Source organism: Pantherophis guttatus, chromosome 2 (genome assembly GCF_059756535.1).
Source record: "Pantherophis guttatus breed Tessera chromosome 2, ASM5975653v1, whole genome shotgun sequence".
In the NCBI taxonomy this organism is placed as follows: domain Eukaryota; kingdom Metazoa; phylum Chordata; class Lepidosauria; order Squamata; family Colubridae; genus Pantherophis; species Pantherophis guttatus.
In genome coordinates this window covers 224,013,107-224,027,311 of record NC_142064.1, presented here as the reverse complement: position 1 = coordinate 224,027,311, position 14,205 = coordinate 224,013,107, and the positions used below count along the sequence as shown (strand labels likewise).

The window sequence follows — 14,205 nt, the reverse complement described above, 5'->3', positions numbered from 1 at the left end:
CGAAGCCGAAGACACCAGCCTGAAGATGACGAATGAGACTTCTTCGAAACGTTGCCAAGAAACCTCCACAATTCACTAGTTTCTGGGCTTTTTTTTTTCTTTTTCTGGCAGCCAGCAGACCCTTTGCTGCCCATTGGGAGACTAAGATAGATCTATTTCGGCCTTATAAGGCCTCATCAGTTAGCCACCCTTATCTCATGTATCCTCCCTGTAAAGGTACAATATCTGTTTTTCTTTCTTTTTCGTAGGTTTTATGTGTATGTCTCTTTAGCCAGGTTCTACCTACCTAGGTTCTACCTTATAAGGCCGAAATAGATCTATCTTAGTCTCCCAACGGGCAGCAAAGAGTCTGCTGGCTGCCAGAAAAAGAAAAAAAAAAGCCCAGAAACTAGTGAATTGTGATTTCACTGAACTAGAGCTGCATAATATCTTGGTTTACGTAGGTAGAACCTGGCTAAAGAGACATACACATAAAACCTACGAAAATGAAAGAAAAACAAATATATATATATATATATATATATATATATATATATATATGTATGTATGTATGTATGTATGTATATATATATATATACTGTTTCATAATGTATATCCTCAGCTTCTGTAAACCTGTTTAACTTGTTTGTTTACACACCACAGTAATAAAAGAGACCGCACAGACACCAAAAACTCTATAAAAGCACTTTCCAAATCTATGAAAAGCTATTGCCACTGCCTAGCCAAGCCATTATCCTAATGAATAACTGCAGAGTGTTTGAAGGAAGCTTGAACAACATTAGCATTGGCTTTTCTGAATAATCTATGCATCCAAGTTTCATTAATTTTAGTGTCAATTTAGTAACCATACCCCAATACAAAAATGCATTCATGAGCAGTGTTTAATTTTAACAGCTTAAAAATGCTTTTTTCATTAAAATCTCATTGATTTGTATTAAGGATTCTCACATAGGAGAATTACTAAATCCATATTAATCAGTCAGGATTACAGTTAATACTCTGGTTAATACAGATTATTTTAACATGCTTTCCAACAATGGGAAGCAAATAGCTTTTTATTTTGTGAATGCTATACTTAAACATGTACCGTTCAAATTTTATGGGTTTACCCAAGGTTATAAACCAATTAAACAACTGTGAAATTCAGAATTTGTACCCTAATATTACAACATCTGGATAAGGCATGCAAGTAGTTCTTGTTTAGCAACTGCCTTGGATAGTGACTACAAATACAAGAGTAATAAATGATAGTAAACAGTAATAAAAAAATCATTTTTCAGCCAACATTTCTACACCTGACATCAGAGCACACCAAAATGAGAGTAACACTGGTGTTGCTGCACAAAATAATTTTATCTGAATGAGTTGGCAGCAACCAGTGATCTCTGCATCTTTCTCTCCCAATCAAGTGGTTAATTTAGTGACTGTCACCTAGCAACCATTTTGCCACTGGCTAAACAAAGACAACCTGTGTACAAGCATTTTCAATTCTTTTTATTTATATAAAATCATTCGCATACAGTATATGTTCCTGCAGCCTTACAATATAATACACTACTATATTATGTACTATGCTGTACTATGTTGGAGATCTGCCATTTTTTTCAACTACACTTTTTTTTATTAAGCAGCACAAAAATAGCCATCTATTTCCATGGTTCCTATATGTCATGAATTTCAAGTTCCTGCAAAAAAGACTAATCTCAGTTGAGTTTCCTCTACCATCTTTGCTACGGTACATGTTCATAAAAGGTGATTGATAAAACATATGGCTAAATGTGAAAAAAAATTCCTGTGTTAGAATTTGACTATTTTGTGGCAGAATTAATTGGGAGGGCCAGACAAAATGCTACTAGCCCAGATACCTTGCCCAATGATTCCTGCCACAAAACCACAATTTCCTCACATTTATTTGAGACAGTCTATAAGTGAGTTTCAATAAAGCTTCATTAGTCTACATGTTTTCTATTATACTATCTGATTTTTATCAAGATGCTTTATTTTATTTATTAATTCACTCTGTTGCCTATATTATTCTAAAGCAACTCTGGGTTTAAAAATCTGTCTGCAAGAAAATATAGGTGTTATACTGAGGTTCCTGAGATGAATTAGCAGCACTCATGACATTCTCAGTGGTATGCGTGTTTCTTCAACTTTCTTCTCATGACTTTAAGAGAATGTTCCATAAGCAGGATCAAGCAAGGCATTCCTTGGTAGCTTAATCATAAACTGTGAATTTGGCAACAATTCATAGTATTTTTTTTGTATAAGAGCCTGATAATTACTTTTCACACAAGAAAAAAAATTAGCACTTACATAGTGATAATAGAGTTAACAGTGCAGCTGCCACGTATAATGTCTCACCCACCTTTTACCTGCCTGAGATATTACCGCTTTTTCATGTGTTTAATTCTTCATGTCTAATCACACTGGTTTGACACCTTCTGCATTGTTACAACTAGTATTTCTCATCAGACAGCTCTAGTAGAAATACGACTTTCTTTATACTCTAAATTGCTTTATCGCAGAATAGCCATCAAGATAAGTTATAGTACAAGGTGCTCTGTTTACTACTGTAAATACTACTGTATTTTAAAATATGCCTGCAAATAAATAAGTTGAGCTTTATTTATGCAGAGATGCCTACAAAAGTACCAGGACTGTGTGCCTCTTTATATTCAATGACAAAAAAGTGCTTCAGAGACTGAATACAGTTGCTCTCTGAAATTGTGAATTAATGGCTAAGTGTTGGACCAACAGTAGGAAGACTCAGATTTTAGTCCCCTGCCCACTGCAGAAGCTCTCTGGGGGGCTGTTGTGAAAAAAACAGGAGGACTCCAGGATCATATTATCATATGTGGTGGACATGTGCAGAAGCTAAAAGATATTGGACTAAAATCCACACAAGGTTGATAAAAATGACAAACAAACACATTGACTTCAAACCTGAGATATTTTTATTAGGGATCTTACCAGAAATGTATAATAGAGAACTGAGATATTTAATTGTGAATGTTTTAACAGCGGCTAGAATTGTATTTGCTAAAAATTGGAAAAAAGAGAAAATACCTACTGAAGATGAACTCATTAAGAAAATTATGGAATGTGCTGAAATGAGTAAATTGACATTTGAAATTAGAGAACAGGAAGACAAACAATATTATTTAATATGGGATTTGTTTTACCAATGGCTAGATAATAAGTCATGGAAATGAAGTATGAAATATGAAATTAATGTAATGATAAAATATATGAAGTGTTTTTTTTTGTGGGAGTCAAACCCTTGTTAAACAATTGTTAAATGAGAATAATAACATAAAAGGATATATAAAATTATCAAATAAGAGAAATTAAATAATTTGTAAATTGTGGATATGGGATTAAGCACAAAAGATTTTTAACCGATTGACACACTTTCTGTGATTGTAATGGATGATGGTTGTTTTATGTTTTATGTTTAAAAATAAAAAAAAATTGGAAAAAAAAAACAGGAGGAGGAAGCACTATTTTTACCACCTTGAACCCCTGGATAACAGGTTGCGTATCAAGCATGAATTAAATGAATTCCTCAATCAATGCATGTGTATTCCTGGGATCAGGTGCAGATATTGAAATAGGTTCAGGGTATGAAGAAGTGAACAATAAGTGGGCTATAGAAAGAATGGGGAGAGGAAGGAATTAAAATTTTGAGCTGGATACAGGCGCAACAGCAGACTTTATACTCTAATACTTTTTTCAATGCTAAAATCATGAGTATGGGAGGGAAAACCCTTTGACAAATGTTATTCCAGGAAGTTGAGGAATTGTTACCGTATGTACTCACCAGGTGGGATGCTTTCTGCTTATCCTCTCGGGCACAAATTCTCTCCTGTTGGAGGGCAGCACCCAGACTCTCACTGACTGCCTCTTTCTCTCTTTTTGCCAATCGAAGTAGTTCCTCTTGGACCATTGCTTGTTCTTGTTCATACCTGTAAAGAAGAAAATTGGCTAAAAGTTCTAAAATTGTGAGACAGCAGTCTTGCTAGATCCAAGAACTAGTGTCAGTAGTCATCACTGTACATTGTAGAAAGCAACAAAAATTAAATTTCACTGCAATGAAAAACCCAGTCAACGTACAGGATGATCGTGGCCAGTTCTAATGTTCAATGATTTTCCAATGAGAAGGATAAAAGATATAAAACAATTTATAGAAGCTTGGACTGTGAAATATTTATACTGTTTCTTTGGCTTAAAATGAGACTTTAAAATTAACAAATAAATAATTTTTAAAACTGACAAATTATTTTACAGCATCATAATCCTAAAAACATAACATCACAGTCAAAATGAATATGCTCAGCCAGTTTTTATGTAAATTCTAAAGTATGAAATATTGGTTTATCATCTAAATGTAGATATTATAAATATTAAAAGTTCCCGCTGTGTTCCATTGTCACTTTTTTATAATTGATAGTTGATATTTTTTGGTCATATACAGCATAGTGAAATTTATCAGATTTTCTGCAAGGAATAGTATATTACAAAATTCCCAATCTATTCATGTAATGGAATGAGGAATAAATACACTTGCATTATGTTTTAAGCAGCTTGCAAAGAAAAAAATAGAGCTGAGTTTCAGTTGTAGTTTTAGATAGGGCTGTAGTAGAAGAATTGTGAGTTGGAGATTCTCTTAGATTTGTGGTTCCTATTGAAGTAGCAAGTAGAAGCTAGTGCCTCTGATCAAGTTACAGCATACAGAATACAGCAATCAAAGTACTGGACCCAATTTAAAATGCTGGACATTAACTAAAAAATCCTATGTATCAGGATTTTGAATTACCTTATAGATTGCCTTATACTTAATTGCAGCCATACACCTTCCCCAACAAAAGGCCATTGTTCTCCCAACAGGCTATGCTCTCCACCCTTCTAAATATACTTTTAATACTTAGTCTTTTATTACTTAGTCCAGGCCAAAGCCTATTAGTCTGTAAAGTAATATGCAGCCTTCTAGAGTTCTTACTCTTACAGTGGGGCAAAAAAGTATTTAGTCAGCCACCAATTGTGCAAGTTCTCCCACTTAAAAAGATGAGAGAGGCCTGTAATTGTCATCATAGGTAGATCTCAACTAGGAGAGACAAAATGAGAAAACAAATCCAGACAATCACATTGTCTGATTTGGAAATAATTTATTTGCAAATTATGGTGGAAAATAAGTATTTGGTCACCTACAAACAAGCAAGATTTCTGGCTCTCACAGACCTGTAACTTCTTCTTTAAGAGGCCCTTCTGTCCTCAATCATTACCTGTATTAATGGCACCTGTTTGAACTTGTTATCAGTATAAAAGACACCTGTCCACAACCTCAAACAGTCACACTCCAAACTCCACTATAGTGAAGACCAAAGAGCTGTCGACGGACACCAGAGCTGGTGAGCAGAACCACACGGGGGGACCTAGTGAATGACCTGCAGAGAGCTGGGACCAACGTAACAAAGGCTACCATCAGTAACACACTACACCGCCAGGGACTCAGATCCTGCAGTGCCAGATGTGCCCCCTGCTTAAGACAGTACATGTCCGGGCCCATCTGAAGTTTGCTAGAGAGCATTTGGATGATCCAGAAGAGGATTGGAAGAATGTCATATGGTCAGATGAAACCAAAGTAGAACTGTTTGGTAGAAACACAACTCGTCGTGTTTGGAGGAGAGAGAATGCTGAGTTGCATCCAAATAACACTATACCTACTGTGAAGCATGGGGGTGGCAACATCATGCTTTGGGGCTGTTTCTCTGCAAAGGAACCAGGACGACTGATCCGTGTACAGGACAGAATGAATGGGGCCATGTATCGTGAGATTTTGAGTGCAAACCTCCTTCCATCAGCAAGGGCATTGAAGATGAAATGTGGCTGGGTCTTTCAGCATGACAATGATCCCAAACACACCGCCCGGGCAACGAAGAAGTGGCTTCGTAAGAAGCATTTCAAGGTCCTGGAGTGGCCTAGCCAGTCTCCAGATCTCAACCCCATAGAAAACCTTTGGAGGGAGTTGAAAGTCCGTGTTGCCCAGCGACAGCCCCAAAACATCACTGCTCTAGAGGAGATCTGCATGGAGGAATGGGCCAACATACCAGCAATAGTGTGTGCCAACCTTGTGAAGACTTACAGAAAATGTTTGACCTCTGTCATTGCCAACAAAGGATATATAACAAAGTATTGAGATGAACTTTTGATAATGACCAAATACTTATTTTCCACCATAATTTGCAAATAAATTCTTTCCAGATCAGACAATGTGATTGTCTGGATTTGTTTTCTCATTTTGTCTCTCATAGTTGAGGTCTACCTATGATGACAATTACAGGCCTCTCTCATCTTTTTAAGTGGGAGAACTTGCACAATTGGTGGCTGACTAAATACTTTTTTGCCCCACTGTACGAACCATAGGGGCACAGTGGTTAGAGTGCAGTACTGCAGGCTACTTCTGCTGACTGCCAGCTGCCTGCAATTTGGCAGTTCAAATCTCACCGGCTCAAGGTTGACTCAGCTTTCCATTCTTCCGAGGTGGGTAAAATGAGGATCCAGATTGTTGGGGGCAATATGATGATTCTGTAAACTGCTTAGAGAGGGCTGTAAAGCACTGTAAAGCAGTATATAAGTGCTAGTGCTAGTGCTACTCTATCTGGGATGAGGTGTTGCTTCAGTGTGGTTGTTCTAGTTTCTATTGAGCTCCCAGCAAAGATCCAAGCAGAACTCCCACCATTTGTCTGAAATGATATAGGGTTTCCTGCCTGAGCAGGTGGTAGGACTAGAAGATCTCCAAGGTCCCTTCCAACTTTGTTTTTCTGTTACTCTGTTATTCTAAACAAGTCACACTGTTCTCTTAGACTATTAAGAGACAATCCACTCAGAGAACCATCCCCATATGAAATGAGAGACATTTCTTCAAGTCTTCACAGTTGTGGTCACAATTCTATGGAACACACTACCTCCAAAGTTAAGTTTGGGAATTCTCTTCTGGCTTTTAAGAAGCTTCTGAAACTCTTCCTGTTAAAGTTAGCACTTGATAACCAGCATGGTATGAAAACGGCTATCTTTTATTTGTTTCTGAATGTTTTCATTGATGCGGGTACTTATATATTAAACCTGCTATTAAGATATTTATATACTGAATGGAGCTGTGAGACTGGAGTAGTATAAGATTTATGCTAATAAATAAATACACTTTACTATCTTTAAAGATGGATTTATTTACCAATTTTGTATCCCACTAAATCTTGGCAATTCACAGCAGTTCACAAGTTATTAAAATACAGTAGAAATAGCCAGAGAATCAAACATTAAAACATAATGCTTAATTGAATACAATAATTATAGCACCTAATCATTTTTTTAAAATCCAAATTGTGACAATCATATTTATTGGTCTTTAAAAGTATCCAGAAGGCTAAACTTAATTTCTAGAAAGAGGCTGTTCCATAATATAGGTATCAATATACTTGTGAGCAACTGTTCTATAATTTCCTGGCATATCTCTATTTTAAACTAGTAACTTAATGATTTATGGACACACTTGCTGAGGTATATGTCACCCAACTTCCCTTGAGACTAATCTCTTAGGGCATTTCATGAAGCATGGTATTTCATTTTTAAATTATTCTCTGAAATAAAAAGAATTTTCCTTCACTGAAACATAAGGTCAAAACAGGTGAAATTATATGAAAATATTACAAATGGTTTTTCATAGCACAGTATTCACACAATCAAATAAGACATACATTACTATGCCAAGGTTTATTGAGTATTTGCTTATTAAGTTTAATTATACAGAAGTAAAACCTGACTAAACTACTCATTTTGGATCTTTAGTGACTTCAACAGTTCCTGTTCTTTACTCTTCCTAATTTCTTTGTTTATATTTCATTTTTGACAAATACACACACACACATGGTGTATGATAACATAATCCCTTCTCCCAGATAAAAGAATATTTTGTTAAAATCTGAAATATTTCTGCAGTGTCTCCCCTCCTTTCAATTTCCAGGTATTTTATGAAATAAAATACTATTTTAAATAATATTACTACTATTTCAGCTGTACCATTGTTAATTGACGGAGGAAGGAGAGCTAGCAGGTGCTTGCTGAGGGAGTTCAACAAGACAAAGAAGAAAAGTGTTGTATCTTGAAAGAGAAAAAGCTGCTAACTGCAAAAGGTGTGTTTAGGGAAAGGCTAATTACCCAATATGGATGACTAACATGAGGGACTTACACTATTTATCATTGAGATTGAGATGATATAAACCCTGTCATTATTATTACAACTCCATGTCTCATAAAATACCTAGAAAGTTTGAAACAGTCAACCCTAATGACAGAGTCTTTGTGTCTGTGGGCTCAGCCACCTATGTACTGACCCAATGTCCCTCCTGGTTGGTCAGAGATGGTACATGGTTGGGTCCAAGTAATCATTAAGGCTTCTTTGGAGGACTAAAACTACCTCCCACGTTAAAGGCAGCAGTGGACACACCACCTTCTCAAGAGATGACCCCTGGACCCAACCATACTTGACAACTTTTATCTTGTCTCCAACCTTTCCTTTTGGAAGAAAATTGTTGAGAGGGTAGTGGGCGCTCAGCTTCAGAGGACCATGGATGAAGCAGATTATCTGGATCTTTTTCAGTCTGGGAGTAGAGCACCAAGATGGCATTGGTACCATTTGTGGATGATCTCTAGAGGATTCAGGATAAGGGTGTAGCAACCATCCTGGGCCTTCTAGATCTCTCAGCAACTTTTGATACCATTGATCATGGTATTCTTTTGAAGCAGGTTCAAGGATTGGAAATGGGAGGCACTGTTCTGGAGTGGTTCTCCTCCTTTTATCCAATTTTGGTTGGTGTTTGTGGGGAGACAGGTCGAATCCTAGGTCCCTGTAATGTTGGACTCCTCAGTGCTTGAGTCTCTTTCCTCTCCTTTTTAACATTTAGTATTTTTTCAACAAAGGACAAGAAAAGACTTTCTAGCAATTGGTCAGGAGAAGGAGGGGAAGGAGAATTCTGTTTGTCATAATTTTCAGGAACTTTTTATTTTTTTTAAAATTACTCTACACTGTTACCTGTGCTTCCCTGAAAATAAGACCCTGTCTTATATTTTTTTGAACCCCGAAATAAATGCTTAGCCTTATTTTCAAGGAGGTCTTATAATTTTGGGGTGCATGGAGTAAGATGGGGCTCCTCTTGCCATTTTACCTGATTTCCAGCTCTGTCTCCCTAACCCTAACCAGAGGAAATGGCGGAGACCAGCTGCGCATGCGTTTAAATATTTTTGGGGAGGGCTTATTTTGTGGAAACAAGGTATTACACGGTTAATATTGCTGAATGTGTGCATATTTTCATTAGTCTTGACAGATTAAAATTTAAAATACATTTCAAAGAGGATTTTAAGAGGACAAAACCATCAAAGTGGTGACTGAAACATCATACCTCTTATACAGTTCCTCCTTTGCTTCAGAAGGCTTTTGACCCAAACTTTCTGTGGTAGGTGGACAGATCCCTGGACAAATGAAAACAAATAATTATAGACGAATAAATTTCTCATTTCCTTTTTATAGGAGGTATAAAGACAAAAGAAACAAAGCCACTCAGCTAAATTACAAAGGAATCTACTGTATTTCAGAAGAAGGATGAAACAAAAAAACAAATCTATGAAATCTAAAATATTGGGTAAATAAATTGGTTATGAATTATGAACATGCTGAAATATTCCAGAGTGCCAACAGGAATAATGCAGAATTCTCACAACAAAAAAGCTGTTACAAAGTTTGAAAAATCTAACAAAGCATATTATTATGGCTGAGAGGATACCATATACTCATGTAAATAATATTTCATCACAGAACATGCATCTAGTAGTATGGATTCATTAATTTATAAGTCATCCCTTAAATAAAAGGCACGCAATACCTGTGGACACCTTAGATTTCTCTTGAGATCGCTGGTCTTGTTTAGGTTGGCTTTTTTCCTTCATTCTATTTACTACATCTTCAGAAAGCTAGCCCAAATAAAAATAATAGTGGGAATGTAAGAAAGTTTACGTCACACATTTTCTTAAAAGTTATGTTTTGATTAGTGATAAACACAATTGTCAAGGTTTATAAATTACAACAGATATATTCATAAAAGTTATTAATCCAAAACCTGAAACAATAAATTCTGTTTTAGCATGAGTCATATACCAGGGAAGTATCATATGGTACTTATAAGAAATTCAGTGCTAGTCGTAATGCAAAAATACTTACAAACACATAAAATAATTATTGACTGGTCAAAATGATGATTCATATGCTTGACTTGTCTTATTAAAGCTGTTATTAATTTGTCATGAAAGTTATATAAGCAGATATAAATTGAGAGATTTTCTTAGGCTTACTGGCATATAATAGTTGCTAAATCAGAGATATCCAGCCTTAGCAGCTTTAAATCCTGTGGACTTCAACTTCCAGAACTCCCTAGTTTAATGATTATACTAGTACCTAGGGGTAAAATCCTAATTCAAGGGTTGAAACCAGGACCACTTTTTTTACAACTTCTCTCCCTGTTGATTAAGCAATGACACCTGGAGGGATCCAGGAAACATGCTTCTCTGTTGTAATGCCTGCATTCTTTGCAGCTTCTCAGCTGTTCTTAATTTGCTCCCACTTATGCATTTTCAAAGAGAGCCCTAAAAATGCTTTTCTTCTAGCTCTTGAATTAGAGTCAGCCCCTCTAGGATGGGGATGATGTGAGGGATTGCTTCTTTTTTTCACCACATGGCGTTTATATTTTTTATATAGTTTTTTTCTGAGTTTTAATTCTGTGAAATTGGATAGAGATGGTTGGCTGGATGGACAGATGTTGGCTTTTTACAACTAAGGAATTTCAAGTTCTGAAATAAATGTACATGCAAAAATGTACATTAAATCCCAGCAGCAATTACTTCCATAAAAAAAAGTTTAAGGAAAGAGCATTCAACTTTTCCCTTAGCTTTAATCCTGGAGTTTACCCTCCACCCTCAACTTTTGCACAGCAGTGAAAAAATACACCATAGTTAGTTCATTTCAAACTGACTCCTTCCAAAACTTTTTCTTGAGGTATCTGGCATTGGAGTTTTAACTTTTACACTCATGCTTTTATATTAAAAACATGTTATTAAATATATCCATGGTTTACTTAAGCTTGTTTCTTAATTTTGGAGTGATCAGTGACTTACTATTTATACAGTCAGTCTATACTGTATATGCTCCATTACATTCTTTGTCCTCTAAAGTAAAATCTACAGTTATTACCTAAGCATATCATATTTTTATGATATGATTTTCCCTACTCCTAATATGCATGCATTGTCCCAGAAAGTACATAATTATCTTTCCTGTATAGAATATACATTAAAAATGTTCAGAGGCCTTATTGAACATACATTTGTGTTCTATTTGCACATTAAATGATTCAAGTCTTTTCTTTCTCAAGACACAACCACATATTTTTCAGGACTTTGGCTTGACCCTGCTAAAGTGTGCTAAAGGTTACCACCTTTGCCTATCATTTTTCTTTGAAAAATAATAAACCAGAGAGTGGAAGGAATTTGGTCTTTTCCTCAATCTAACAAATGATGCTAAAGCTGGGTTCAAATCCTTCAGTGTAGCCTTTGGTTAAAAAAACAAAACCTTCCATCAAGTCATTCAAAAAGTACTTTCCTTTGAAAAGTGGTATAAAGGTCAGGAGGATTACCAAGCTCTTTCCCACATTTCAACAGGGGCAGAAACCTTGTTATTACCATTTGTAACATAACAAGGCCAAAATCGGCAAGACACGCTTCTGTTAAAACCAACAAGAATTATGTAATAAGTTCTTTTTACTAGGACCTGGTCAGAAAAAAGAAAGGGGAGGGCAATTCAGAACAGAATTTCTCAACCTTGGCAGCTTTAAGAGTTATGGACTTCAACTCCCAGAATTCCCAAGCCATGCCAATGGATAGCAATATACATCATGCTGGCTTGGGAGTTGAAGTCCACACCTCTTAAAGCAGCCAAGGTTGAGAAATAATGCAAGATTGAACTGGCCCTTACCATTCAAACCCTGCCGCTCAGCACCCACACACCTCCCCTCTGACGTCGTCCACCCACTCCGCCCTCTGGATTCCTCCCTAAGGGTGAACCTCCACTCACTCTGATGCCCTGCAACACCCGAACTTGCTCCTGCTCGTCCAGCTCGAAGGAGACCTTCCTGCTGCCATGGGTGCTCCCGCTTCCACCCATAGCAGCGCCCGGGAAAAAAAAGAAAAAGAAAACTCGGAGGCGACTTCAAAATCAAGACAGCTACCTAGACAGCACGCTTCGCTCCATCCGCTTTATAAACTCGCTCCTGGTTGGCGAGCGCGGAGAAAGTCTCCAATAGCGCTACGCGGTCTTGGAGGCGGCCGTGAAGCATGCTGGAAGTCGTAGTCTTCCTTCTCCAAATTCTCATCCTGGGATGATGTTGCTGCTACTATTAAGCTAAATTGGATAAAATGACCCACAAAATGAACCGGTTTAAGGTTACGTTTGTCTCAACGATTGGACCGGAGATGAGACGCATCCTGAATTTAGGCTTTTTTTTTTTTTCAGATGACGAAGGACACTTCTATCTCAAGGTGGAGATATATGCCGGCTGCAGATTTTAATTGCTTTTCAGCAAGACTAAACTTGCTTGCGATGCTATTTCTGTCTAAACCTATCAGAATCAATTCATTGCTATCCATTGGCGCTGTATAGTTTGCAAATCCTGTGTAAATTTACATGTCACCAGTAGAGGGACAAAAAACAAGCCAGCCTGCTTTTTATTTTTCAAATATAAATAATGTTTTTCTTTTTAACATATGTTCCAATATTACCTGAATGAAATTTCAGCTTTAATACCTGGATCAAATTCCTCCACCACACAGAACTCCTACAAAAAAAGCAAATAATTGGAGCTAAAAAAATAAGCATAAAAAACATGACTTGTCCAATGATTTCATTAAAATTATTTAGTATTTAAATAATGCTTATTAAATATTGCACCATTTTATAAGCCCCCCCCCAAAAAAAGTTGCTGCCAAAATAAAAAGATGGAGAATACAGAAATTTAATTAATAAATATTCAAATAAGCATGCATTGCAGTATTGGCATTGGCATCCTTCAGTCTCGAAAGACTATGGTATCGTTCTCTGGAAAGAGGTCCTAAAACAGCATCTAATGTGACTAAAAAGGCCAATTCGAGAGTGGCAATCCCTTCCACACTGAGGGCAGATACATTCTGTCCCCTGCCCAGCCCCCAGATTTCGCTGGTTCCAGGACTGCCTCTTTGCCTCAGCCTGCTGAACAAGTATCTCTTCAAATTGGAGAAGGCCATACTGCGTCTTTAGCCTCCAAGCTGAACATTCAGAGGTCAAGGTTTCCCAGTTGTTAATGTCCATTCCCAGGGCCTTTAGGTCCCTCTTGCAGATATCCTTATATCGTAGCTATGGTCTCCCTCTGAGGCGCTTTCCCTGCACTAATTCTCCATACAGGAGATCATTGCAATTGCATCAAGTGATCAAATGCATTGCACTGAATGCTTTATATACTGACATTAAATGCAATTCTACAGAATATATACTGGAAGGGTGCAATTCATTAACTAAAAATGAGACTCGGGTGCAAAGAGAAAAATAAAAGTGAGAAAATGATAAACAATTATACATGAGTTAATTGTATTAACTATGAGTTAGTAACTAACTCGTAGTTAATATTCCAAATTGCTATCTCTTAAGGTTGGTCTCCATTTTGAATGGTTGAAGTGACAATTTTAAATAAAATTTGGGTATCAAAAACTTGTGGCTTTCCAAATGTTGACAGATTGTTAGAAGCTGTGTATTGAGTCTCATTACTATACAGTATCCATTTGTTAATTTATAGCCTACCTTTCCTCTAGAGCAAAAGGTGGCCTAATTCTCCCATTTTCTTTCTCATAATGTTAACTCTGTAAGGTAAGGTCATTTGATAAGCTTGTAACTAATTATTCACTTAATTCTAAAATGAGCTGTCAACTACTGAGACAAACATAATGGTTACTGATACTGAACATACTGAGACAAAACATAATGTTCTGTAACTGATAAAATCCAGTTGTTATTGGAGATGTTTCCATTTAAATACTTTCCATCTCTGATGGTATGATGAAATTTCATCCTTT

The 14,205-nt window shown here is 36.6% G+C and overlaps 1 protein-coding gene across 3 annotated transcripts in view; it reads right to left on the bottom strand.

Moving 5' to 3' along the window:
• CHCHD6 (coiled-coil-helix-coiled-coil-helix domain containing 6) overlaps positions 1 to 12,435 on the bottom strand; it is a 247,209-nt gene extending 234,774 nt beyond the window's left edge. Inside the window, exons 1-4 of one of the 3 annotated variants that reach the window (XM_034431529.3) lie at positions 12,179 to 12,435; positions 9,939 to 10,026; positions 9,459 to 9,528; positions 3,824 to 3,968 (exon numbers count right to left, since the gene is read on the bottom strand). In XM_034431529.3, coding sequence (XP_034287420.1) covers positions 3,824 to 3,968; positions 9,459 to 9,528; positions 9,939 to 10,026; positions 12,179 to 12,268 — 393 coding nt within the window. In that variant the 5' untranslated portion in view covers positions 12,269 to 12,435. The remainder of the gene's footprint in view (positions 1 to 3,823; positions 3,969 to 9,458; positions 9,529 to 9,938; positions 10,027 to 12,178) is intronic. The other 2 variants (XM_034431531.3, XM_034431530.3) reach the window with 2 other exon arrangements.
• Positions 12,436 to 14,205: the final 1,770 nt, after the last annotated feature.